Source organism: Leuresthes tenuis, unplaced genomic scaffold (assembly GCF_036924035.1).
Source record: "Leuresthes tenuis unplaced genomic scaffold, fLeuTen1.0.hap1 SCAF_7, whole genome shotgun sequence".
In the NCBI taxonomy this organism is placed as follows: domain Eukaryota; kingdom Metazoa; phylum Chordata; class Actinopteri; order Atheriniformes; family Atherinopsidae; genus Leuresthes; species Leuresthes tenuis.
In genome coordinates this window covers 21,500,899-21,527,935 of record NW_027325361.1, presented here as the reverse complement: position 1 = coordinate 21,527,935, position 27,037 = coordinate 21,500,899, and the positions used below count along the sequence as shown (strand labels likewise).

Here is a 27,037-nt window from a genome sequence, read left to right as displayed (position 1 = left end):
ACTCTCTTAAGCCTGACCTGCTGACTGCCTGTCGGCGCTGCTCCCAGGGAGGCGGGAGGCTTTGGTCTACATCCTGAAAAACTGTTTTTGATAGACTGTAGATTAGTTGGTGAATATCACTGCACAGTGTAATGCTTAAAAATAGGGCAAACCATCACAACTATGAGACTTGCACATCTGAAATTTGCAGGTTACCTCTCAGAAGGCCCGCCGATATGTTGACTGGGTCTTATAATTTCAATAGAGTAAGGCCCACGTATGCTCAACACAGACATCTTGTGACAAGAAAAAAAGAAACAAAACTGACAGTTTGGTTGACGGACAGTCGACATTATGCTTTCTAACGTGTGCAACGCAAGAGGGCGCTGTGAGCAACAACGGGGCGCTTCACTTCCGGGACAAACGTGACGAGATTGTAGCAACAACGCCGAACAAAATCCCAGCCACGGTAAGTGGGTAATACATTTTAAATACTTCACAGACATTTAAAGCGTTTTTTATTTTTTTTTTACAGATTTAGCTTTTACAGTCGCATCAAACCGGAGGAGCTAGTCAGTCATAGCTGATCTACCGTCAAAATACACCGAAGTTCATTCACCTGACAGCTGCAGATGTTTCAACCTCGTCTTTTATTTGGCCATTTGAGCCGCCAGTGGAAGAATTAAGAATGACATTTTAACGTTTTAAGCTTTCGGGAGAGTTTATCCGTGTTCATTGGACAAACCTCTGATAAAATAGATGCTGTCTTCGTGCTGATCTTAGCAGACTTCCGTTCCACTGAACGGCCGAAGCTACTGTAGTGTGTTTTCATTCTTTCTTTTCCGAGTTCGCACACTGTCTCATAAACAACGTGTATTACTCAGCATATAAGGTCAAAACTTATAACTGGACCTGCATTTCACAAAGTGGAACATCTATTAAAGACATTGGGGTTGCTTTTTTTAGTGGATACTGTGATTTATTTGCTAATCATTCCTACAAATAATTTGTTAAGTAATTGCTAACTGGTTCACATACAGTCAGCCAGCTTCTGGGGCTTCCCACATACTGTTCTGGCCTTGTCCATAAAGGTATATCCTTGGTGAAGTGCTATTAGCTACTTTGAACAGTGGATTTTAACAGTGCCCACAGACCTGACTCCTTGTGTGTGTGTGTGTGTGTGAAAAATCAGGATTATGGGGCCAGATGGTGCCCCAGGTCAGGCAGTGCCCTGGCGGAAGGTGCTGTGGGAACGTCAGTCGTTCCCTGACAACTACGTGGACCAGCGGTTCCTGGAGGAATTGCGAAGGAATGAGGGCATCCGGCAGTACCGCTACTGGGCTGTTGTGAAAGAAGCAGGCTTTGTGGGGCAGCAGCTGTCTTGTGTGGCCATTTTTATCACTTTCTGGCTCTACATGGAGGAGGTACAAGTATAGAACATCTACGGCCTTCATGCAGCAGTGTGTCTTTAATGAATGAAATGTGTGATTAATCCTCGTCTTTTCACACAGGGTCTGCTGACTCCTGAGACGTTGTTGTGGACCAGCCTTCTCTGTGCCCTGCTGGGTTATGGACTGCACCAAGCTTTAACATCTCAAACTGACTCATGTAGTGAGCCCCGCACGCGTCTTGCTGATTTACAGAGCGCTGCTATTTTTCTTTCCTTCACCTTTGGCTTCTCACCAGTTCTTAAAACATTAACAGAATCTGTGAGTACCGACACAGTGTACGCCATGTCTGCTGTAATGCTGCTGGCCCACCTGCTGTCGTTTCCCTACTCCCAGCCCTCCCCTCCAGGCAGCCTCTCTTTAAACGCAGCCCTGTTTGCCTCCGTGTGCTTGGCCTCAAGGTTACCCGGTGCGCTCCACACCTTTGCCATGCTCAGCTGTGCCCTGCTGGTGTTTGCTCTGTGGCCCTGTCTGCTGCAGAGGATGAGGGAAAATGCCCCTTGCCAGTTTACTGGGATGTGTGTGGGAGTATGTATCGGAGGTGTAGGAGGCCTGGGGTCCCAGACTCTGGGCGGAGCCGTGCTCTTATCCCTGGCCTTGGTGAGCGTTACATTACTCTGTCCCTTGCTGCTCGTCTGGCTGCAGAGGCACAAAGATAACATCCATGGACCCTGGGATGAGGCTGAGATTCATGAAGATCTCAGCCGTTTCCTTCACTAATGCACTGAGCAAACTAAGGTAGATGAGGCAGCTCCTGACCAAACTGACATTTGAAACTGAGATTTTTGTGACTAATTTTGCTATGATAGTGTAGTTTTGTTGATGATGTACATCTTATGACAAACCTTTACATTTTGGATGGTCATAAGCAAAAAAAACTGTTATTTTCATTCAGAAAAAACATAAGGATACTTTTAATGATGAAGCTGCTATTCTGTAAGTACTGACCACTGAATGAGGGTATGAACTAATCTGCAGGGCTGACCTACACCACTGAACACACCTGTTGCTATGCACCAGTTTGATATCAATCATGTTTTCATCATCTGTGGGAGATGTTCTGCGTTTTATCGGTTTGTGTGTGTGCATGAATATAAAAAAGGGCTGTTACTTCTAAGGGGTATTTTAAGAAATAAGATATAGTATTTCCTCTGTGTTCTGTAAGTAAAATTAAATAAATTGTTTGTATGCAGGCCAGATATGTATCATTCCACCTGTTAACATACGGTACTGAGAAAATGAGTTCACTGTTGAGTTGTAATTCGTTTAACGGTTTATGACAATGCCAGTTTTTTCTTTCTGACCCGTTTTTCTGTGTTCATGTAGTACTGCGGTTAAATCTGTAATCACCAGCACACAAACTCCAGTCGGTGACGTCACAATTTGTCAGACGACAAAAAAAAAAAAAAAAACGGCTGTTACGCTAATTAAATGATTTTAACCACACAGAGAAGTATGGCGGCTGCTTGCCGTGCTATTTTGTGCAACTTGACTGTAACTTAATTAAACTCTCCCCTTTGTTTCGCATCCAATGTGAGCGTAACCACAGTTCCTGTTTACTTTTTTAATTTTGTCTAAATAATTTAAATATCAACAACACGAGGTCACCGTCTTCAGTCTGGTTTTCAGTGTAACCTTAAGTAGCTGCGCCTCGCTAAACAGCAGTCGCTTGCACTACTTGACACACCGTAAGCAGCCACATTACCACTCATTTGTGTCACGATACCGGGGAGCACGAATGCAGCCAGGCTGGCAACAATGCGCAGTGGTCGCTAGGTGTCATACCTTCAACTCTATTCTCCTCGGCTTGGTTGTAGCTGCGGGCTTTGCCACTGGTCCTGACCGCAGTGGCGCCATGGTTTGAACTGAGCGGAGAATAAAGCCCGGCTTTAACACAAAGGTTCAGTCGAGCCGTCCGCGGCCGCGGAGCCTCCTCAGTGCAGATCCTCAGACAAGAGCGCGTCGCGACAATTCCACGTCACGAACTGTAAGGGGTTAAGTCATTTCTGCTACCATGTCATTCCTTTCAATCCAATCACTCACATTAATATTTGTAAGTATGTACTTTTCAAACAGTAAAATGGAGAGCATCTGATAGAATTCTGAAATCTCTAATGGTGGCTATGATTGATGCTTCAAACGAAAAAGTGTTTTCTCTGGAGTCCCAAAATATTGAGAAATCAGGACGCCTTGAAAAATAGAACACTAGTTTATTCACAAACAGTAAAAACAGTGCATGTGTGTTGTCATTAAGTAGAACAATTCAAAAGTAGGATTTTTATTAATACAAAATAATTCCTCCTGAGAGGAATAGGCAGACAGTTGCTCACATTCCAGCATTTACGGCCAGTCATATTATGTACAAAACAGGCTCTGCACAGAGTGAATTTAACAGACAGCAGATCCCAGAGGAGACAAGAGAGAAGCCCAAGAAAGTGCTTCAGCTGGATTACACATCACACAGGTCATGGGTGTCTCTGGGTAGTGGTCAGCTGGAACTGACGGGACCACAGGGGCGGATGGATAGAGGAGCACTCTATGATGAAAAGACTCATTTCACGTTTGGGATTGCAGGGGGTTGACGCCTGGAGAGAAGGAAGATCACATCACAGATTATTACAGAACGTTTCAATATGATATAAAGCTATCACTAGAAAACCTGGAATAAATGCCTGATCTTTTTTCAACACAAAAAGGATGAAAAACATTTAATTGGGACCTGAACTGATACCTTCAGTCAGAAGGTGCTGCTTTTTACTTTTAAAGGGAAACCCAACATGTGATGCTCAGATCCCTCATCATCGTAATCAATAAGTGAAGCTTGACAGTCAAATGAAAGCCTGTGTTTCCACTGCTTCTTTAAAACGGTACAGGCTTTCCAGGGTTTTTAAAAAACTGACCACTGACATAAACTAGAAAAACCTTAAAATGTGACCAAAAAAAAAAACATGAGAACAAGATTAATGGGATTTAACAAAGAACTAATCCATATGTAGCAGTGCAAAGGTTTACATTTGGTCCTTGTACAATTTCCATGAACATATCTATTGTTCCATTTGCCCATAATGACATATTGTTACACAAGACACGGTCAGTACGTAGTGTTCATCAAAAAGCTTAGAATAACTAACCAAACTGACTTCTAGAGGTAGCATCATCTATAGCATATTGATAGGAAAGGTAGAGAAGCACAAGGCTGGATAGAAAAAGTCCAGAAAAGAAAGAGTGAGTGCGGGAAAGAACCTAAGAAACCATTGGAGAGCACAGAGGAAATGAGGCAGTGAGAAAAATGAGAGACGGGCCAAAAGCAGGGGAGGAACCAGTGAAAGAGGAGAAGTGAAGAAAAAGGCACATGGGGGAAAAAGGAAAAATAACCGTTACTGCGTGAGGGAAACTGAGAAAGGCAATAAAACAAATGCATGCTTGGAGAAAAAAAGAATGAGGGGGGGTTAATGTAAAGATGAAAACTTGACAAAAGTCTCAGACTGTTGTTTCTGGCTCCAGTAGAAAGCTGCACAGAGAGAACTCCTGTCTACTGAGGCTGGTGGGAAGGGGAATATGAGAAACACATTTTTCCAGCAGACCCCCACCCAGCTCAAATATCAGCTCTCTCTACTTCGTGCCTCTGCAGGAACGGGCCGATCGTGCATTGGTGAGACCGTATAGCTGAATGCCAGAACCAGGAGGTCACAATGACAGCAGAGGTCACGTTTCAGGGCCTAATTTCTCTGGTTTCTGGGTCACCTTGGCACATTGGTTGCTGCACGGTTCTGTTGACTAGTTAGCTGCTGAAAGCTGTCAGGGAAAGCTCTTGGTCTAGTGTGAGGAACAGGTGGAGCATGGTCACGGATCACTGGCTTGCCACCAGCCACTGTGTTTTTAGGAAAACTTGAGCTGAGAAGAGAGGAGACGGTTAAGTGACAGCCCTCGCTATCACACATTTATTCACTGCACTCCTGCTTGTTTGCGAAGCTGTGTGCTGCACCTTGGAGGCTGTATCCAGGAGGAGTCCACAGGTGGAGGAAGAGGAGTGGTGCAGGTGGAGGTGGAGATATCTCCAATGACAGCGAGCGCCTCCTTCAGGGCAGAGTGTTTGCGGAGCACTTCCTCACGGTGCTGCTGCTGCTCTGGTGACTCATCCATCAGCGCTGAGCATTCCCCCAGAGCGTAGAGCTGTGCCAAGAGCTCCGAGCTAATGAACTCCTTCACCTACAGAGGGATTTCATACTGCTGTGACAAGTTTAACTGGACACAAAAGTGAATTTTAACACTCTTTCAGTATTCTGACTAAATTGTTAAAAGTTGTCTTTTTTTTTAAATTTCCAGTCTTGTGATCTAATTGTTCTCAAACTCTGAATACACGTGTGTTTGACAAAGGAATAAAGACTACGAGAGAGATGGTTGTCAAACAAAGTTACTCCAAAAAGCTTCAGAAACAGAGAGGGAACAAGAGCGACTAATCCTGAACCCTCGGGAAGCTTTTCAGTTGGTAGAAGACAAAAAGGAGTATTACTCAACAGCGTGGTCTACATAGCTTACATTGTTGATCATGAGGTGCATAATGGTCTTTGGCATTAAATCCCTGATGGTCTTGTAGATGATGCTCATGTAGGAGTCAACCAGATTACGAATGATCTCCACTTGACGCTCCAGCTGGGGATCTATGAATTTTTCAGGTCCATTTCCCTGCCCATCCACCTATGTGACATACAGGAAAGCTGGGACATAAAGTACAACACATACAACACAGAAAGGGTTTGCATCTTCACTAAATGATGTTAACATTTTGTAATGCCAGTGGGAAATAACACAGCCAGAAAAACTGTGAAGCTCGTGTGTATTGCTGTATCGTGTCATCTATACTGTTGATGGCGGGAAGACATACATTGGAGGGGAGAAGGACAAGAGGAGCAGAACAGAGGGAACACAAAAGAGGGAGGCAAGGAGAAGTGGGCAGAAGAAAGAAAAGGGGGAGAGGGTGAGAGACGGGGAACTGCTGATTAGAAACAGACTATAACACACACACACATACACGCATATTGCAGTGACATCATGGGCCAAGAATGCGGGCTAAAGAGCCAACGACAGAGAGGGATGGAAGGGGTGGGGGACTTGCTTTTTCGCTTTGGCGGGGGAGAGAAGGGGGAACATGGAGAGAGAGGGGTACGAGGTTGCGGCCAGAGTTTGAGGTTAGCAAAGGCAACGAGTTCATGTGACACAAAAGGTACGTTGCAGGCAGGTGCATCCCCCCCCAAACCGTGCAGCTAAGGTCAGGCTTGGTTTTAATTAGTTTGAATAAGGGGTTAAAGTACTGACGGCGACTCTCTCTGGGTAAACTCCGGCCCGTAGCAAAGATGCCTTCCAGCTGTCCAACTCCTCCTGAGTGTTACAGGCCAGCTCCAGGCATTTGTAGTCCTTATACACGTTCCTGCAATTCATTACAGTCCCGTAAGATGTTTTCAAAAATAGACATTCCAAACATTTAAAAGAGTATGTCCACGATACAGAGAAATGTACGCTTCATCTTTCATAAGTTGGGAAAAAAATGCCTCTATTTGTACAGGTCTCTATTAGATTACTATTGCTGTTAAATTATCAAAACTTTAGATTTGTCAACTACAATCCAAAATAAGACAAACTCTTTTCTGTGAACTTTGTGCCAGATCTACAGTTAATTAGGTGACAACCCAAATATCAGTTAGGGTGAAGTGCTAATCACCTTCATCTGTAACATGTAAACACATTTAAAGAACTATTTTCTTTGTACACAAGAATGTTTTTTTTTTTATTTCATTTGCATATAATTACAAATTGTGACTACTGTTTATTCCTGTTTTACACAGTAAATGGAATCTGAAAAGCTTTACTCCTTAATTCAAGTCATCCCGCGAGACTGTGTGTTACAAATGTTCCTTCTTTATTCAGAGCAATTCAATTCAATACTTCCTTAATCTATAAAGGGACGTGATATTGCTGCAGTATCAACTACAATCCAAGATGTGCTACATGTTATAGACAGATAACAACATAGTAATAACATTTTTATTTTGTAACTCAGCTGACAGACATTTAGAAAGTTGAGGTGTTGTAGAGAGAAGTGTGTCGGCACTCTTCAGAGATCACCGTGAATTGACTGTTTATGTGCGATTTTTGCCAATAGACCAAAACATCCCAAACGTAGTACAAATGTCACAGCCTAGTCTAAGGTCAGGGGGAACAGAGGCCATTAGCTTTAATGTAAAGCCCAAAAATATACTTAGAAAAAAGACTTATCAGAGACTCCCCAGAATGACATGAAAAATGCTGTAATCAAACAGAAAATGAAGAATGGTCCACACGGACAAACCAAAGCCCTTACGGTCATTAAACATACAGGCACATACCTGCACATTATAAGCCATTTAAATTATTTCTCCCCTAACACAGTGCTTGACATGACGGACTTCCTTTGGTGCAAAATGTGTTTTTTTTTTCCCGCTCTGCCTATCCTTTGTGTTTGCTCTCACAGCCCCGTTCAGTCCATACAACCATCCCTATGCTCTGGCTGTGGAGCCGACACGGCAAAGTAAGACATGAGCAAAGGCTCTGGAGCAGGCTGTGGCCCATCTGTTAGACATTTTTCTTTAATCACTCAGTTGTTTTGTTGTTCCCCTCTCACATTCTGAACACACAGCAATTAACCTCAAATATGTGAAAGCTTTGTGTGAGAAACAACGGAGATAGCGAGAGAAACCAGATATACTGTAGGCAAGGAGAGTTATATAGAAGGATCAAGAAATATGATTCCAGTTTGTGTGCTCATGAGTGGTCTAGGATGGGTGAGGCTATTAAGTCAGGGTGTGGTGACTAACAGACATGGAGCCAGGCCAACCATGACAATACTAGAGTGCTAGTTAACTACAATCAAGACACTAACATCCCTACATGCCGCTGAACACACAATAAAATTGTTCTTTAGGCTGATTTATTACTGAGATCAACATTTCGATCTGGTCATCTTTACTGTATTTATGATCCAACCCTCAGCTAATGGCTAGTGAGCTTTTTCACCCATCTAGAGGAATTTCTACAGAGCCCCGACCGCTCCAGATTTGAAGTTTCCTAAGGTTTTTGATTACTGTCAGACAGGGACAATGCCAGTGTGCCCCCCTCCCAAAAAAAACACACACAGACACACACAGACACACAGAAAGAGAAACAGAGAGTATGAGGGTGCAGCAAAGGGGAGAGGGGGTAGAGGGGCGCCACAGGACTGACTTTGACACATTCCTGGCCGATGGCTCTGATACTCTCTCTCCCGCTTTTTTCTCCTCTCAACTCTTCCAATTCTTCTCTCTCCCTCCTTTTTGTGGTGAGTCGAGCAATTCTTTCCAAACAAGAGCAGCCTCATCTCTGATCCAAGCTCTCTGGCTTTGATTAGCTGCTTAATGAGCCTGCCGTCGGTATGCTGTGGTCGATACGCACACTGTTTGCGAAGGCATATACACGCCTGTACAAACGCATGCATACACTCACAAATCTGGTTTGTGTGTCCAAATGCAACATAGCATAGAATTATAAACAAAGCCCACATGCTTGGTACAATCATGCATGCTTTGGGTCAGCTCCAGCTTCTAAACACTCTTGGCCTCTTTCCTCTTGCTTTGTCTCTGTTTCGCACACGTTAGCCCAGCACAAGCAAACGCTGCCCTGCCCTAAAGAGCCTGGCATACTTTCCAGTACCCACTGCATATCCTTTCAGTTCAGATGGCAAAGTTGAATGAAAGAGGTCAGAAGAAGGGCAAAACACCATTCTAACATCTCCTCCCTTTTCCTCAACTGAAAAACCCACCCTTGTAAAGTATCACAAAACCTTCAGCAAGCAGGTGACAAGGGCACAAACTCCCTTTTCTGACTCACTCACCAAACAGTTTCAGACATTAAAAAACACACACACACACACACACACACACACAGTCACGCACACAAACCTTAACTCTGTGTTGAAGATAGCAAAGACAAATTTGCTGGACATGAAACCCTTTTCCACATCTCTGAGCTTTAAGTTGTCCAGAGGAAGCATGTACTTCTTCTCCTTCTCCTGGAAAAGACAGAGTACGGAGAGATAAAAATTTGACAGAGGTATGCAGGGTAAAATATTACATCACAGAGAGACTGCATCAGTGTTGATAGCAAGAAACAACCGAGACTGAGGCCAGTTCACTTGGGGGCTAAAGATAAAAAGTCGTGTCTGGTAGTAAATAATTTTCAGACTGCGCCGAGAGTAGAGTGAAGGGCCAAGAAACTTGAACTGTAATGGGAAAAGTTTCAGAGGGCGAGGTGAGGCAGGCAGGACATGTGGACCACTGTACTATAAGAGCATCTGAGTTCATATAAGATGTTTCTGCCTGACACTGTGTTTCACATTAACAACCCACAAACAGGTAAAAGAGAGAGGAAAGAGAAGGAAGAAAGACAAAGGCAAAAAGATGCCATAAGTCTATAGTCTGTCATCACCCTCCATCATCCTCCAACTGTTGTCTGTCTAATGAATGACAGAGAACAGTTGGAGGAGTGGAGAGACCGATGTGAGGAGAACCAGACAGTATGGAGGCAGAGTACAACAGAGACCTGAAACAGGGAGGAAAGCAATGAGAGAAGCAGTTAGAAAAAAAAAAGGAAAAAAGAAAAGCAAAAGAAGCCGGGCCCACATGTGAAAGTCATTACTCAGAGTCAAGCTCTAACACAACATTTCTCCTAAAGTGAAGCCCTTCCCCCTTGTCTCTCTTGCCCAGCCTGCTCCCTCTGACTAACCTTTGGGTTGAGGCCTTCCAGAGAGTTTAGTAATAGGAACAGCCATGGATGTAGTAATGAGAACGACTGGCCTCCGCAGAAAGAGTGTCCTAAATCTTGTCTGCGCTACGGAGCATGTGTAAAGATGTGCTCATATGTGCCCACGTTTCAGCAAGTGCCCGCACAAGGGATGAGATGTGACAGTACATTTCAATCTTCCCTCTCACAGTGCTCCCCTGAACCCTTCGACTCTCTTCCTTTGCTCCCCTTTCCCTTTTTTCCAAAGAGGCCCACTTCCTGTAACAGATGTCGAAAAAAAGAAATGACAGAACGCGATTGGCGCTCACACAGCAACATCTGGGATCGCTTTAGACAGAGGAGGAGGAGACTGGAGTGAGTATAGGGTGCTCGGATGGAGTAGAAAATAGAAAGTAGAGATGAGAAAGAGAGGAAGAGGAGGGAAAGAGGTGGATAGAGGAATAGAAGGGGGTGAAATTGCAAAAGTAGTCAAGGAAACTTTGAGGAACATAGAGAGCAGGAGAGAGTGTGCAGCAGAAATGGGGAGAAACTCCAGACCAGTCCAAAAGTTGATTCCCCATGGGTCCCATCAACCCTTATATGGCTGCTAAGTTCCTCCCTAACTCTCTCTCCTTCTCTCACTCCCCTTATTTCCTTATGCCTTCCCTGAGTGGACAGGCAGATCCCTAGCTAAATGAGTGAATGTGCCACGTCAAGACTGGATACTACGCCGGGACACAGTCCTGCGGACGGCCGACCCGATACGCTAACATCTCTACAAGAGGGACAGCCATTGGCCTGGATGTCTCTGATGTGTGTGTAGACCGCTTACACTGCGACCAAGCGCTGACACCGGATAATGGAAAAAGAACAGAATATCAGAGGAAACCTTTTTGACAACTCTCCACATCAGGCGAGACTGCTAGCAAACAGTCGGAGAAGGAAAAAGCAAGTCTGAAGAGAAGACAAAGTGAAAAAGGGTCCTGCTCCGTCATCCCAGTGTTCAGACTACCTGTTCAGGATCTTTCTGGTGTACAGTAGTCTGCACATTGGTTAGACTGTGCATGGAAGTGCCTCAGCAGCCCACACTAATAACATCTGCTCAAACACAAGACTCAGGACAACACGGAAACCTGCATGTTCTCTAAACGGAGGCAAATATAGGGTTTCGTATTCTCTCATGTTTACTGTGCAGATGTCTTTAAATGTGCATTCACTTTTAACAACAATGATTTCTCCAAACGTTGTTACCAATTCTACACTGGGTCAAGAAATATCTCGTCCATTTTGCAGCATTTTTGAGCTTGAATTAAGTGTCTTTGTAAAGAGCAGGTAAATGTTTAAGCCAGAGAAGTTTACAGGCAACCATGAGAGGGTTCAAATCTTCCAGTCTAAAACTAGGAAAACTACAAACCAGGTAGTTAGCTGGGCATAGTCTATATGCATTTATTGTATAGAACCTTGAAACTCAACATTTGTTTCACGCAGTTTTTGCATGTGCATCTGATTGACAATGTTGCATTCACAGACATTGTGGCACTGCTTTCTATAAGCATGTATGTATATGTGTCTGCATGCTTGTGTGTGTCACATTTTCAGCGATGTCAGGGTGGTCGTGAAGAATCATACATCAGGGCGCCCCCCCTCCCGCCTTCCTACAGACTAATGGATTTGAGATATGGAACAGGCCTCACACATGCACATACACACAGAGGAGCCCATGTAGATTGAGTGTATAGGCATGGGCCGTCTGTTTTTCTTCAGGCTGCTTGGTGGAGTCCTGGCGGCCGAGGGGTGAAGGAATGTATGTCTGCTCTGTGCTGTGGAGATTAAACTCTGCACTCTCAGTATGAGGTCAGTGTAGGGTATCAATACTTTAGTGCATAGAAAGCAGATGTAATGCACAGCCTCAAAGGAAAGAAAAAAACTGTGAGTGTGGAGGTAATCGACTCAGGAATGGTGAGGGAAAGGGTAGATTTTGGGGATGAAGAAGAGGGGGAGTTATTGAGAGACGCTGTGGAGGAGTTAGAGGGGGGGGGGTCAAAAAGAGGAGGTCTGCAGTGTAGAAACAGCCATGTGGGATTTCTCTGAGCAGATCTTGGACGCTGGTGTTTGGACAAAGCTTCAGATTTTCCAGCCAGGAATGTGCACAGTCCCAGGGAGACTGCCAACCACAGAGAAGTGGGGGGGGGGGGGGACAGAGGGTGAGACAGACAGAAAGAGGCAGAGTAAGGAGGAGTAAAAGGCAACAGAGGCAGAAAGAAGAGAAAGGAAAAGGGGGCAAAAGGGGGCAGCAGTCAAAGAAAAAAGAAATGTCTGTGGAGGTAGTGGGCGGGAAGTTATGAGAGCGGGAACTGTGAGAGAGAAGAAGCAGAAGCTTGGCTGGTGTGACCTGTGTGTGTGTGTGTGTGTGTGTGTGTGCGCCCACACAAAGTCAGTAGATCTGATCTCCTGTTATAACACCCATGACTGACAATGTACTCAGGCCTTCCAAACACCAACAACTGATAAGCTTTACAACAGTGTAGGGATGCAAAGATTAACTAATGACAAATCCATCGAGACTGAAGTAAAATGATAAGGTTTAGATAGACATATTCTAATAGTGAAGCATGTGTGATTTATTGTGACCTGCATGCAGCTAGATTTTCTTCTTCTGATGCGATTGAAAGACATTTGCCTGCGTCTTTCTGTATTATTTCTTGCAGATTCCCTGTGCCTGTGTAGCAGTGAGTTTATCTGTAAATGCTCAGTAAGGGAATGACAACAAAAGGGAAACCTATAACACTGTGTGTGTAGAATATACATGCCTGGGGCTGTGTCTGGAACACTGTGTTCAAGCGATCTATTGTTTACCTGAAAAGTGACCATGTGTCTGTCTGAGCGAGTGTATATTTTTCTCTGCTATTTGCATGACACTTTGTTTACATCAGAGCTTGCATGTGTAGTGTATACTGTATATACAACTCTGTCCACTGTGTGTGTTTGCGTGAGCTGTGTGTGCGTCTTAGTTTGGCTTGGGGCAGCTCCAGCTGTGTCAAAGTGAGCCGCTCCAAATGCCTCAACTCCCAGAAGAGGAAAGAAAAGGAGGAGTAAGGGGGAAGAGAGAGGGGAGAGCAGGAGGAAAGGGGGAGGGCGGGTGTCAGAGGAATGAATGGGGGAAGGGGTGGGGGTCAGTTGCAGGTCCAGGTGGCAAGAGAGAAAAGCAACAGTTGTGCATGCAATGGGTTCAGAATATTTCCATAACGATGGTGCCGCTTTGTTTAGTTTAACAACATGGTCCTCCGGCCATTCAAGTGCTGCATTTGTGAAAGGATTCCAATAAATGTTTCGACCAGCCACTCCATTAGTAGTTCATTAAACAATAAAGGCTCCCACACCTCAGGAATATCAACATCACAAATATCTCTAATCACTGAGATGGGAACGTTTACAGACGCTTGTTTGTGTCCATGTATTAATGCTGGAGCATATTTCCCCACTTCTGATTTCCATCCCGATATTCGGTCGTTTCCTCTTCCAACAACATCAGCTGTGACCGGATGAGACTGTTGTGGTGTGTCTGCCTGTCTACACTTGCTGTGCAGACCTTCTGCTCCTGTACAGCAGGCACAGACAGGCAGACAGATGGCAGCCCCACTGACATCAGAAAAGCACTGACACCTTCTTCAATTAGACGGCTGCAGCTTTTTTTCAAACTCTGACAACAATAAGATAAGGGATTTCTCTTCTACTTGACTCTACCACTTAACATGCCTTTTCAAGTTGTGATTTGCTTTAATAAACTTGTGATGAACAGTCTGGGCCGCTGTGTTTTGGCTTCGCTGCTTTCAATCATATTGAAGAGCTATCATGCCAGTCCTCACCACGGTTGTCGTGATAAGTGAGCATAAGAAGAAGAAAAACAACTTAATAGGTAATAAAAGAAAGTGAGGGCCTCACCTCGTTATCTTTGAACCAGGACAGGCTTTCTGCAGAGAGGATGAACCAGTATTCCTTGGCTCCGCCTTTCATGATGCCAATGTTGGTGATGGTCAGCCAGCCCTTGCGTATGACCTGCACAGCAGCCAGGGAGAAAGAGCTGACATGACAACACTGACAAGACCGGCAGAGAAGTGTTGAAAGGACAGGTTTGTAGGAAGCTATAACTCCTATGAAGGCCTGAAAGTGAAACAGTTAATAGAGGAGGGGAAAAAAAAAAAAAGAGTGGAAAACTTGTGAAATGCATGTTATGCAGTCTGGCAGGTTGGCACAATCACCAGAACATTTCACTGACCACAAGTTGGGCAGAACTGATCAAAGAGAGCACAAGATATATAGATAGAGGACAACACAGTAAGCTTAGACGCAGGAGTAGCTACATCACATCTGGAGAAAACAGGATGGAAGAGACCAGGCAGGGCTGACAGGCAAGGCACTGTAGAGGAAAGATGTGTCATGAGTAAAGCTACAGGAAATGTGACATCATGCCAAGATATGACATATACATCCAGGAAATGAGTAACTTTTTTTTTGTTTTTAAACATCTGTATGTATTTATGGAACAGAGGAACAGTTAAAAAATAAAGATTATCACATTAGAGCAGAGAAGGTACTGTGAACAAGAAAAGAGTCAAAGAGATTTGCGACATTAGCAGCGAGTCAGTTGCAGGTGATCAGATTTATCAGATTTAGAGAGATAGAAGAAGCCATTTCGACAGAGTGCACGTTTTCTCCAATCGGTGGCATGTTAACCCACAACCCTTAAGCTTGAATCCTGAACACACACAATGTCAGCAGAGGCAGCGGTAAAGAGAAGGCTTTAAGAGATTGGTGTCCTACTATTAGCCTTGAGGGATGGGCCCCACCCTGGAGAAAACAGGAGATGAAGTAGCAACATTAACGTGGAGTTCATTTATACTTACATTTTGGGGAGTTTATGTTGATCTTTTCTAAATTAACTATTATAAAAGCTGCATGAGAGACTGTATATAAAATAACTGACATTCTTTTTCATTTTTCTAAGCTGTGGCTACAAAGTGCTGCTGCTCAACATCATCAGCATCATACATCAAGGCTGCTGCTGTAACACAATCAAACTGGGACAGTGTTTTTAATTTTCCCCACGTTCACATAAATGCGCTGCACATAAATCAAAAAATGCCTATTTTTTGCTTGACTTGAGTTCCGTGAAAAGCCAAAAACAATTACAGCTGCACTGCTGGACCCCAAAACCCGGCTCAACAACTTCACAAAAACTCTGATTTATCTGTGGCTATGAACGCAGATTAATGCAGATTAATGGCTAACATATGGGATGGTGACGTAACTTTGAAAAGTTCATACCCTTTCCCACTGCTGTAAAAATCACTTTTTGAGCTTTTGGATGCAGTTGTGCACAAATACAGAGGTGTGTCTTTTTTCCAACACGTGGATACATAATTCTGATAAGTAAATGCAATTTAAAGTAATCACTTTCATGCACTTTTGGCCTGAGGGTGATGATGCAACCTCACCTGGTTCCCTGCAATCCGTGCAACAGCCTTCGCGGTGCTTTGATTCGGCACCTGCTGGGAACTGAGAGGGATAAATAACACGTAATGTTCAGTCAGTCAAGTTAGTTTTTATACACATTTTGTTTCTGCTAACTTTAAAAGAGAAGAGGTCACTCACTTCGTGAAGCCAACAAAGTCTTCATGTTTGGTGTTTATGTAGGCGATCTGGATGTCAATAAGCAACATGGCCTGAACAAGGGAGACATACATCAGCTGGAGAAAAAATGTCAATGGAGCCGAGTTATCTGCATCTATGTTTTGATTGCACTGTGTAAATGTGTGTGAGCGACCTGGTCTCTGCATTTGCTCTCTTGTTCCCGTATCTCAGTGATAATAATTCTCTCCGTCTCATCGCGCAGTTTTGGAAAGCAGCTGAGCTGCAGAGGGAAAAACAGCAGAAAATTACACCGTGTGACTATACTGCACGTGCTAGAATGTGTTTATGACACAAGCAGGCTCATACCTTGCTGATACAATGGTACACCGTGGTAATTAGTTCCTGACTGACCATGTCAACAAATTTAATACATGGCCCTTTTATACTTGAGATTTGTTTCTTCACTATAGTTTCAAAGGCCATGTCAGGAGTGAATAAGCCTGTCCTGTTGGGAAAAGAAAATAAATCAAATAAAAAAAAACAAACAGTGAATGATGGACAGTAAAAGCCCTCCACACGTATGTTCTGAACTCTGTACTGCACCTGACGCCATGTATGTTTCTGATAGCGTAGTTGATCTCCCTCCGCAGCTTCCTCTCATCAGACTTAATCTTAAGACATGCATGATAAATCAGAAGTCAGAGTAGGGGACTTAGAGATGGATGAGAGCAGAATGAATGCAAAATTAACACAAAGCACTGCTGTACGGCTAGATAAACACAAATCAAACCTGGAGTCGCACACACCTTCACGAGCTCATACGGGAAGCGCTCGTGGAAGATTTTATTGATCCTCGCACCTCCTGACAGACTAACTGTGTCTATTTTGTCACCAGAGCCCTCAATTAGTTTCTCAAAGTCAACAGCCAAGCGTTGAACTAACCTGGAGAAAAGAAACACGCAGACATGGGGAAAGAAAAATAGAGGCTACACACAAACAGAACGAGTTGGCAGACACAGAATGACTGACTGACTGTAGCAGTGTCTTGGTCCTCCTCGCAGGATCGTCGGGACTATACTGCCTGTACTCCTCTGCCTCTTTATTCAAGGCCAGAAGCTGGCTCTGCAGATGACCACGGAAGGATGGCAGTGTGTCCCGGATGTGGTTTGTCAGTTGCTGCAAATAGGAACTGTCAATACATACACATTATGTACTTATAACCCAATGTGAGTGTGTATGTGTATGTATTTTGAACCTGGTTAAGTATTCTTTGTAAATGTGGGGTCCCCATGCGTTCGGCCATGTGCTTGTAGGCCGAATGGGACAGGAAGAACTTCCTCTCCGACTCCAGAGCTGCCGTAATGTCTTTTTTACCATCAATGTCCTTCTGACTGCGGTTCACCACCCCTACGTAGCCTTGGGAGAAAGAGGTGAAGGGGGAACGAACAGCATGTGATCACTGCAAGCTGCCCCGACAATGTGCAGCATAAGAAAGGAGAAAAGCCTTTCATGTAACACAAACTCAACTTGCATTTTCTGATGTCTGCTTGGGTACTCTTCCCACGCTGCCTTTTGTTCCGTTATGACTGTGGCATATAGTACAAGCAGGAAATGTGTGTTTCTGCAACAGCAAAGCATGTTGCATGGAAGGGGCTAAATCCCGTAACTGAGTGCAGCAATAGCGGTAATAACACCAGACTTCATATCTAATGCTTAAGCCCAATGCTGCTACCAGAGCAGTTATATCAGTGGCCTTCCGTGGTTAATGCATTTGTACCGGAATAGAAGCATGAAGGACCCTGCACCTGGTGCTGCTTTACCCAGTCTGTGCACTTCCCCGGGAACTTTCAGGGTTCACTTTTTCCAAGCCTGTCTCCTTTCCGCTCCCTCTCACAGGCGCACACACATACAAAGCACAAACTTTTACTCACCAACAGGCAAGCTGGTGCCGATAGGACCCCCCCCCCCCCCTTGTTAGACTTTTTTTTTTTTACTTCAGGCCGCCACACAAACCAGAGCTATCGATTACATCATTTCTTGCCCTCCATCTCTTGCATATGTACACAAAAGAATTAATGTGCACAGACAGACGCACACTCAGTGGCACATCAGCAAAGTCATATATAGGTTATGGCCAGCTAGGCCTGGTTGAGGGCGAGTGATCACAGACAGCCACTGTGTCAGTCCTCTCTAACAGGCTCTTTTGTGTACTGATTGCCGCTCGCAGTCTCAACACATCCACACAAAGCCAGCACACCTCTGCGTAGGGGAAGCAACCTGTTCTCCAGTATTTCCCTGGCATCAGTTCCTTTGTCCATCAGGTCCAGCTTTGTGATTACACCGATTGTGCGCTGACCTAAGAAAAGATAACATCATTTTTGCTCGTATAAAACCAGTGGAAATATGTTTGTTTGCTGTTGTTTTTTTTTTACAGGTTTTTATAGTATGTCAAATATATCACTTTATATTTTTGTTTGACGTTTGACTTTATTTTACTTTGTTATTGCAAAAAAAATATCAATAAAATGTAATAAAGACAGGAACATGTAGAGTTCCAATCAGTAGACAATAATAGCTCTATAACAGTCATCCTCCACACATGTGCTGCTTACCTTGTGGGTCCACATCTTTGGCCAATTTAAGCGCATCAGAGTTTGCCAAGTCAGTGTTAGCAGGTGTGACGGCCAGAATGAGACAGTTTTCCTTGCAGATATATTGCATGATAATGTCTCGTATCTGGTACTCGATGTCTGCTGGCTGGTCCCCAACAGGCACCTTGGTGATCCCGGGCAGGTCCACAAGAGTGAGGTTCAGCACTGTAAACACAGAGATAAAGCTCACGTCATCGCCATGCCAAAAAAAATGTCATGAGAAACACACAAGCACACTCTGTGTTACCATGAGGGGAGTAAATCCGTAGGCTGATGGGAACAGGAGAAATGCCTTTATTCGATCCCGTGAGTCGGCGCGTCTCTGACTCAATTTCTTTGCGGATCTCATCGAAATCTGTGAACTTCTTTCCTTTACAGTGGAAGAATTCACCATATTCTGGAAAGTCACACACATGGTAGAAGGAAAAAGCATTAGTACAACTGAAAGTTCACAATGTGATCATAAGTTTGTGAGTACTTCCATAATATCTATCGGCCTATATATTTACAAGCAAAACATGTAGGAAACATTAACTTCATAAGACTTGTATTAAATAATGACTCAAGCACTGAGATGTAAGCTATCACACTGCCACCTTGTGGTATCTTTGGATAAACACTAGAAATTGGAAGTGAGCTGCACAAGCAGTTACCTGTGTTTGAATTTAGCAGCTGGAGGATTAAAGGTCTGCGAGTGACAACCCCTGAACCCCGTGGGAGGAAGTCTCTGTTAGATGAGAAAGACTGAGTTGGAAAAGAATATATCCGTACACATGGAAACAAAGGCAAAGCCCGACAGCAGCCAGCGATGCAATTCGTGTGTTAATCTGAGACATGAGTCCGGCAGCATCTCTTCTAATCATTTCAAACTGGGCACACGCAGCAGTGACCACTGCACTGAAACTGTGATGATGATTAAATCATCATACTGTTCATCAGTGAGCTCATCAGTGAGCTTACATTGAGTGCTCTGCAACAAATGCACTAGTTTTCATTTAAAAACTCCCAAAGGCCAAGAAAAGCTTTGCTATCATCAATGTAAACATTCAGAGCTGAAAGCAGATGTGATGGTGTGGAAATAGAACGCACAGGGTGAAAAAAAAGCCCTCCTCTTTCCTATTAAAATCCTATTCAGGAAGTTAGTTTTATTGCATCCTGTCTCAGATCAAACTGCTAGTGGAGTCCAACAATCATAACAAAGTCCAAGCTGAGACAATGAACAGAGTTATGCGACGAAATCTCCACATACAGGCACACAAACTGAGGCTCATCACACACAAAACCAACTCTGTTGCCTTCCAAATTTACCCGAACAACCCACGAATAAGCTGCTTTTTTTTTTTTTTTTTCTGGAGGAGCACGACATTTCTTAAAAGCCTAAGAAAGACCTAACAAAACAAAGCTTTGTCCTGCTCAGCTGAACTTAGGTTAGCCTCTTCTGTGCCTCAGGACTCATGTCAGCCTCGGCCCCACTGAAACCTGTGCTTATCTGAGATGAACCACTGCTCTGATTCCTGTCCCACAACCACTGCCATTTGTGGCATCCGCCACTTCAGACCAGCAAAAAAAGTTTCCATGATGCTTGGGTCGATTCCACGATACACAAAGTGGCAACACAGTCCAGTTGCAAGTCCTTGTCTCGTTTCGGGAAATATTGAGCACGTCCTTATCACCGGGTCACGTACATGCTTTATCTTTTATCTTAACTATTCATTCAGTCATAATTGGGAATAACTTTTAAACAATGGTTTAACAGGGAAATCTGAACATAAAAGTTGTGCCATAATGGAATTTTTTCTCAACCGAGCCAACCGACATCTAAAAACGCACTCACGTGCAGGTACTTTTTGCACGTCAGAGTTGAATGTATGCGGCTTACCTGCCCACAAAGTTTTCCAGCACGGAGCTCTTGCCTGCGCTCTGACCGCCCACCACGGCGATCTGGGGCAGGTGGAGGCTGCAGCTCTGCCCCACTTCGTTCAGGGCATCTTGGAGGCGGTTGACCAACGGGATCAGCTCCTCCATCCCGGGGTTGCCCATCGCAACAGGAGAACAGCTCCAATCTGTCCAGCCCCCTTTTCGATATAGTCCCCCTCGGTTCTAATTCTCACCAGTTAACAGCGTAACGATCATACTTGGTGGTTACTTGACATTATACTTTCATTTTTGGAATTCGAATGGAAGGAACTTGTAGAAAGTACTCTTGGTGAGGGTCGGCGCTTACTTTTAAAGGTCCGCAACTTCTCCAGCCGTTAGCACTTCAGAGTAAGTGGATCTTGCTACGACGATAGTGTCCACAGTTGTTCTCAAAGAACCCAGCTCCTCCAAAAAAGCTCGCTAAAGGCATTTTTCTTCTGTTCAGACTCCAAATGTCTGTATCGAGTCGTTTACCTTCAACTCTGGACACATTTCAGACACTCGCCGCAGCGCTGCGTTTGGTCCATGGACAGTAGGAAAACGTTCTGGTTTGACAGCTAACGGATTGAAGTTCTCTGCGCATGCGCGTTGATAAGCGAGTCGGTAAGTTGGTAACCCCCCCACCTCCCACAAACAGAAGACAGACAAACTTCATAGCCAATTACCAGACACCCAAAATGCGCTCGCTCCTTTGGCCAACGGCTATTTAAGAGCCCACACATCCAGTGTGGGTAGGGTATCGCATCAGCCCTATAAACACTGCAACTAGAGCCAGAGAATGTATCAGAGAGTGTATCATCTACTGTAAATAACGCTGTTGCATTCTTTTCCCGCGAGGGCGTGTGCGCAGCGCTATGCACTGGAAACCAGAGGCAAATCAAAGAAAAACCGAAAGGAACTTTTAATAGTGATGTACAAGCTCAGTTTTTCTAGTGTACTTGTGTTCAGGTATACACATACTTTCAATACATTGCTGTGAATGGAAATGTCAAAGCACACAGTCTTGGCACGTGGTTAAAAATCTAACACATGCCTTGCTTTCCCAATCTGGCCGCAACTTTTACTCCACTTTCAGTTCTTTTAACAGCTCTGCAATGTCTATGTGAGGCCTGCGGTCGGGTGCAGTCCTGTTGGAGTACAGCGCACTCTGCAAATCTTTCGCTGCTTGGCTCAAGGTTGGAAGGATATGGGCGACATCCTTTTCTCCACAAGAGCACAGAAGAACTTCATTGATCTCCTCGGCTATCTTTCGGGAGAGGACAGAGGGAAACACACCGCTCACGCGCTCAAGGACGCTTTTCCTCAGCTCTGGGTCACGACACACAAGGTTCAGTATGAACAGACCTGGCAGGAAGAGATGAGGGAAGATAATATTGAAAGGAAATTAAACACAACTCCAACAAAACAAAAGTTGTTTTTTTTTTTTTTTTACAACCTAAAATAGATCAAAGTAAGGAATTTTGGAATTATTCTGTACCTCTGGGGGTCAGCAAGTTACAAACTTTCTGCAGTATGGGGATTTCTACAAAGGCAGCGGGTGGACAGCTCATACCCACAGAGCTGTCTTTATTGTCTACATCAAACATGATGACGTCAAACAATCGGCCGCCTATGGAGGAAGAAGCCCACAGTAACATTTTCAGAATCAGATTTAGAATTTGGTGTAGTTATTATCAAGTTGTGCAGCCTCATGTTTGATTGCCCTCTCCCTGACATCACCAACCTTCGCTCTCCAGTGCACAGATGCGTTCCAGGCCGTCTCCGAGAGTGACGGTCAAACGGTCGTCGGGTCGAAACCCAAACCACTCCTTTGCCACTTCCAGTACAACAGGGTCGAGCTCTACAACCTCAACGGTTACATTGGGCACAAAGTCGCGCAGAAACTGAGGCAGGCCTCCTCCACCAAGCCCGACCAGGAGCACTGACACTGGGACGTCTAATCGGGAAGACAGGGAGGAATAAATGAATAAATAAATCCAGGTATAGGTGAAGTGAGTGGGATATCTCATGTAGAGTGTCGAAAGATTCTGATTGCATGGTAGGTTCTTCTTCTTCTTCTACCACTGCCAAGTATGTACAAATCCACAAAAGCACACACCTTTGCTCTGCGGCACCCCCACCCCGAGCAGAGCAAGACCGGCCACCATGACCTCATGGTGAGCACAGCAGAGGAAGCCGCTGTCCACTGACAGAGGGGCCGACGACGTAACCGGAACAGCTGTTGCCTTGGCCTTCTTTTTGTTCTTCTTTTTGTGACTTGATGCTGCAAGACACAAACATTTATTTCACTTATTCACATTACAGCAAACAATTATACAAGAATATCCTTTAAACAAACTCAGAGCTGTTTTTGTTGTCAGTGTTCCACGATCAGCCACGTTGTATTTAGAAAATATAAACAAACAACTGTCACGATTTAGGTTCCATTCATGTCTTGTCTCGTCATTTCCTGTTTTATTTTGAAATCACTAACTTCCTCTCGTTTCAGGTACCTTGCCCTTCCTCCTGTGTCAAGCGTCTGATTGTCTTCCCTGATTCCCAAAGTGTTTCCACCTGTTCCCCACGGCTCCTCTTGTGCTCAAATAGTCTGCGTCTCCCTGGTCTTGTGGCAGTGTGTTGTGTTTCATTCATGAGCCTCACTCTCCTGCCCTGTTTCCATAGAAAACCACAGTCCAAGAATCCTTGAGCCTGCAGTGAGCGTTCCTCCTGCAGAGCATTTCCTTGTTTGGTAATTTATTCTTTATTCCATAGCCTTAGTTTATGCACGGTAAGTTTCATAGCCTTGTTTTGTTCCTCCTGTTTGGAGAGATTTTCGGTTTGGTTAATGTTTCATAGTCACCTCTGTTAGAGGAGCGTTATGTTGGTTAATTGTTTAAGTTTCATAGAGCTTCCTTTGTTTAAATCTGCCTCATCAGGAGAGCGTGAGTTTGTTATTGTTCACAGCCCTTTATGTTTTCCTCCTAGAGTGGAGAGTTATTTTGATCATTTTTCATAGCTGCAATCTCCCCAGCCATAGTTACTGTGGAGAGTGCTTTAGGAGTTTCACAGCCTCTTCTTTTGCTGTCGGGAGATCCTCAACATGCCTTATTGTTTATATTAAATAAACATTCTTGAACTGACCCTGCATCTGTGTCCTGTCTCCTGAGGCCGTGACAACAACAAATTGGAGGCCAGTAATGCACTCGTTCACATTCACCATCGTTTTCCATGACCTTTCCTTTCAGTTCAATCTTTTAATAATTTGGGCAACTGAGGATGCATATTATTGTGGTTTTGGAAGAAAAAAATCTGTGTCCAGTGATTTAAGCTGCTCAACAGTCGAAAGTCGTCCTCGTTTGATTCGTTTCATGATGGCCATTCATTTTGAGTGGAAGACAGATCTGGACTGCAGACAGGCCAGTCAAACACACAATGCATCTATGAAGCCACGCTGTTGTTAAGCCATTCACAATTACATCTGGCGCTGTCCTGTATGAAAAGATGCCACCTTGATGGCAGCATAAGTCCAATAATCTCCCCTGAATCAGTGGCACCTGACACATGCAAATCATTCATTCATCCACTCCACGTACTCTGATGCGCCCTTATACCATAATAAACACAAGCTTTTACTTGAAACAGCCTGGACAATCTTTCTCGTGTTTGGCATGTAAAATCAGACATCAGTTATTTCACAAAAGTAGCTAAAACATAGTCATCTGCCCACTAAACATCTGTCTCCTGTCTGTCCGACCAAGACGAAGAGGAAACCTGAATGTGTGCTCCAGCTCCATGTGCGTTACTCTTTATTTAATGCTAAATAAGGTGAAAACCAGAAGGCTGATGATGCATAAAGTTTGATGAACATAAAGCCAGAGTATTTCAAACACTTTAAAACGTTTTTGGATGTTTTCAGTGATCGGGACCTCACACCTTGGCGTGCTTTGATATTTTTTCACTATATACAAATCATGGTGCCGTGACTTATTCTCATGTAAAGCAGAATTAAGGTCACACACATTCACAAGTGGTTTGCTGTACTTGGCCTTTACATACCGAGATGTCTCCAGTCAATGTGAATCTTCTCACAGTACAATCCACTATAGACACTACTGTGAGACCAAATGTCTTTGCCATCTCGATCAATGATTCTCTGATGGAATTTGGCACAAAGTCGTGACTCACAATCCATCCATGCTTGGAAAAACAAAGGTCTCGGTGGATGCTCCTTTTATACCTAATTCTGACAGCCTCATCTATCACCATTTAACCTGTTGATGGCAGAAACTTCCAGAATGCTGTTACTTGTGTATTTTATAAACTTTCCTGTCTGTCTTTGCCCCTACCTCAACTTTTTGGGTCTGCTGCTGGCGTTAAATTCTGGGTTTCTTTTTAGGTTTTGAGTTCCAGTGAATTCGGTTCATGAAGACACTAAAAGTCATTTTACATCTCTTTTGTTTCCTCTGCTCGAAATCAGTTGCAAAACCATCTGAATCTTAAAGAGGAGTTTGCACAAATTGAATGCAAGGAAAATTCAAATGAATCAGAGCCCGCCTGCAAATGTTATGACCACTGAAAAATGAACAAAAAAGATTAAATATGAGGAAAAATGCAATATACTAAACTGATAGATGAGAGGGAGGAAAAACAAATTACCAGTATTTGATGAGACAAGGCGGCTCTCTGATTGGACAAGGGCAGTGTTAGACAGAAACACCAGTCTGCGATACAGCTCTCCATCTTCACCTCTGACGTTCTCCACACAATACTCCCCACTGAGCTGACTCACACCCCTGCTGACCTCCTCTCGCCAGCCAAGATCCCCTCCCACTGATAGAAATGGGACCTTAATGGGGACAGACAGCAGAGACTGATGCACTGATGTGTTTATTCTCATGACTTTTCTCATGATTCTCATGACATTGTCACTGTTTTAAAAAGCGCTATATAAAAAATAAAAAAAATAAATATTATTAGTGTATTTACCTGCTGGTTGGCTGGCATGCCCGGGGGAGCCAAGTCCATTACCACCGGAGAGAGTTCTGACTGAACTGCTTGCATGTCTGTGTACTCCTGAATCCTGTGCATCGCAACAATAACTAGGCGTCGAAAGTTAGCGCTGGCTGCCAGCTGCCTCCGGCCTTCACTAGAGCTGTAGAGCCAAGCTGTCTCACTCCCTCGAGGCACTGACAAAACAAACAGAGATTATACGTCTAAAAAAAGAAAAAGAGGAAAAATCTGGGTGACTCACAAAACATGACCGGCTCACCAATAAAAATTGCAAACTGGTTAGGTCTTGGCACTTTCGCTCCTGGTGGACAATCTTGCACAGTGAGAGTGTATCTGGGAAGGCCAGTCTTGGCGTGGCAGAGAGTTAGCGTGAGGTTCGAGTCGGGGTCGGTGCTTGTGCGGAGCCGCTTCCGCAACACAGAATAAGCCTGATGCTCCCTCACAGCTGACAACAGTTTGCAAACCTGCGTGTGACGGACTGGGGCTCCGTCATCTCCGATACACAACTCAAGAATGGGTGTGGGCATGGGCTGACGGAACTTGGTGCAAACCAGCACAAAGACAGGTAGCGCAAAGGAGTTCTCCTCTTCTTTGCTACCCCTCTCTTCCTGCAGGCAATGGAGCCTCACTGCCCATCCGAGCTGAACAAAGTGCTCTACAGCCAACTTGATCACACTTTCTTGAGCCAGAGTCACACAGACATACCTCCCACCAACACTAAGCACACGGCTCACCTGGAAACACAAGAAAACAGCAGGGATGAAAATATAAAGGTGTACATTGCTGATATATTGTCTGTGAATTCAGCTGCTTTCATACCTCAGTGAGCATGTTCCTGGCCAACGCGCCTTCCTCTTCAGATGCCATGGCATCCAGAGTGCCTTTGTCCAGAGCTGCCTGGTAGCTGGCATCTTCATATGGAGTTTGAGTGGCATCCACCTGATGAAAGATCAAGCCTGGCCTACGCTCAGCGTTTCGCTGGTTCATATGGGTCACCACAGTCTCACTAATGTCTATGTTAGTGAGATGTCTGTAGCCAACATCATACAGCTGTTCACTGAGCTCAGAGTTGCCACAACCAACCACCAGCACCTGGGGGACAGAGACACAATCCTTACTGATCGGTGCAGCGGACGAGGCAAGAAAATAATTATATCTGAATCACTGATCAGAAGTACTAATGCTTACGTATACATATATTACCAGGACATGAAAGGTAGTCATATTTGAAAAGCTATTAACAAAAATTTGTCAATGCGTCACGCTAAAAATAAACCTCATATCGCGGTGACACTTCCATATAAGCTCTTAAACGAATCTGTTATTTAGGGTATGGCTACACCCCTGCTTATCCCACATTACCTTATCTTGCACTTTGATGTATTTGTGTAGCACGCCGCACAGTTTATTGTAGTCTCCATACCATTCAAAAGCCCTCTCCCCGCGCTTCTTAAAGAACTTTTCCCAGTACTCTGCAGAGCTGAACTCCTCGGCGGTGCGAGGTAAGAGACTCATTGTCCGCTGCAGTTGTTACGTTTCACTGTAAATAACAAGGCTTATTTTTCAGCAATGTTGTCACTCCACATGGCACTTGGTACTCACTTTTCCATCCGGACAAAATTTCTTCCAGTA

The 27,037-nt window shown here is 44.3% G+C and overlaps 3 protein-coding genes across 10 annotated transcripts; 1 reads left to right on the top strand and 2 right to left on the bottom strand.

The window, feature by feature from the left end:
* The first annotated feature begins 93 nt into the window (after nt 1-93).
* On the top strand, nt 94-2,719 carry pigc (phosphatidylinositol glycan anchor biosynthesis, class C). Of its 3 annotated transcripts, XM_072389873.1 has the most exons (4): nt 94-452; nt 1,024-1,070; nt 1,172-1,403; nt 1,491-2,718. In XM_072389873.1, the coding sequence occupies exons 3-4, from the start codon at nt 1,176-1,178 to the stop codon at nt 2,145-2,147; spliced, it is 885 nt and encodes a 294-aa protein (XP_072245974.1). In that variant the 5' UTR covers nt 94-452; nt 1,024-1,070; nt 1,172-1,175; the 3' UTR covers nt 2,148-2,718. The 3 variants fall into 3 exon arrangements, with proteins under 3 accessions (XP_072245974.1, XP_072245975.1, XP_072245973.1); XM_072389874.1 differs by lacking the exon at nt 1,024-1,070 and having other exon boundaries at nt 1,491-2,719; XM_072389872.1 differs by lacking the exon at nt 1,024-1,070 and having other exon boundaries at nt 95-448; nt 1,491-2,717.
* Nucleotides 2,720-3,617: 898 nt separating this feature from the next.
* Nucleotides 3,618-20,981, bottom strand: dnm3a (dynamin 3a). Of its 5 annotated transcripts, XM_072389867.1 has the most exons (21): nt 20,379-20,981; nt 19,153-19,226; nt 18,747-18,896; nt 18,461-18,664; nt 18,106-18,204; nt 17,104-17,264; nt 16,882-17,024; nt 16,655-16,790; nt 16,452-16,519; nt 16,215-16,353; nt 16,042-16,128; nt 15,870-15,940; nt 15,713-15,773; nt 15,039-15,065; nt 14,160-14,273; nt 9,398-9,507; nt 6,744-6,855; nt 5,967-6,125; nt 5,413-5,636; nt 5,172-5,321; nt 3,889-4,012 (listed from the first exon to the last, which is right to left on the bottom strand). In XM_072389867.1, exons 1-21 carry the CDS (start codon nt 20,537-20,539, stop codon nt 3,979-3,981), a joined length of 2,484 nt encoding a protein of 827 aa, XP_072245968.1. In that variant the 5' UTR covers nt 20,540-20,981; the 3' UTR covers nt 3,889-3,978. The 5 variants fall into 5 exon arrangements, with proteins under 5 accessions (XP_072245971.1, XP_072245968.1, XP_072245970.1 ...); XM_072389869.1 differs by lacking the exon at nt 5,172-5,321; XM_072389868.1 differs by lacking the exon at nt 15,039-15,065.
* A 354-nt stretch (nt 20,982-21,335) lies between these two features.
* mettl13 (methyltransferase 13, eEF1A lysine and N-terminal methyltransferase) lies at nt 21,336-27,007 on the bottom strand. 2 transcript variants are annotated; one of them, XM_072389865.1, is made up of 9 exons: nt 26,768-27,007; nt 26,225-26,497; nt 25,665-26,139; nt 25,382-25,581; nt 25,052-25,241; nt 22,515-22,679; nt 22,140-22,352; nt 21,894-22,025; nt 21,336-21,760 (listed from the first exon to the last, which is right to left on the bottom strand). In XM_072389865.1, exons 1-9 carry the CDS (start codon nt 26,918-26,920, stop codon nt 21,477-21,479), a joined length of 2,085 nt encoding a protein of 694 aa, XP_072245966.1. In that variant the 5' UTR covers nt 26,921-27,007; the 3' UTR covers nt 21,336-21,476. The 2 variants fall into 2 exon arrangements, with proteins under 2 accessions (XP_072245966.1, XP_072245967.1); XM_072389866.1 differs by having other exon boundaries at nt 26,829-26,916.
* Between the last annotated feature and the right edge of the window lie 30 nt (nt 27,008-27,037).

Coding starts and splice junctions, on each gene's coding strand:
- pigc (XM_072389874.1), top strand. CDS start 1,176: ATGGGGCCAGATGGTGCCCCAGGTCAGGCAGTGCCCTGGCGGAAGGTG. Junction 1,404..1,490: donor TCTGGCTCTACATGGAGGAG/GTACAAGTATAG, acceptor CTTTTCACACAG/GGTCTGCTGACTCCTGAGAC.
- dnm3a (XM_072389867.1), bottom strand. CDS start 20,539: ATGGGCAACCCCGGGATGGAGGAGCTGATCCCGTTGGTCAACCGCCTC. Junction 17,025..17,103: donor TACAAAGAATACTTAACCAG/GTTCAAAATACA, acceptor TCCTATTTGCAG/CAACTGACAAACCACATCCG. Junction 5,322..5,412: donor TCCTGGATACAGCCTCCAAG/GTGCAGCACACA, acceptor CTCTCTTCTCAG/CTCAAGTTTTCCTAAAAACA.
- mettl13 (XM_072389865.1), bottom strand. CDS start 26,920: ATGAGTCTCTTACCTCGCACCGCCGAGGAGTTCAGCTCTGCAGAGTAC. Junction 25,242..25,381: donor GCATGCCAGCCAACCAGCAG/GTAAATACACTA, acceptor GTCCCCATTAAG/GTCCCATTTCTATCAGTGGG. Junction 21,761..21,893: donor TAACTTGCTGACCCCCAGAG/GTACAGAATAAT, acceptor TCTTCCTGCCAG/GTCTGTTCATACTGAACCTT.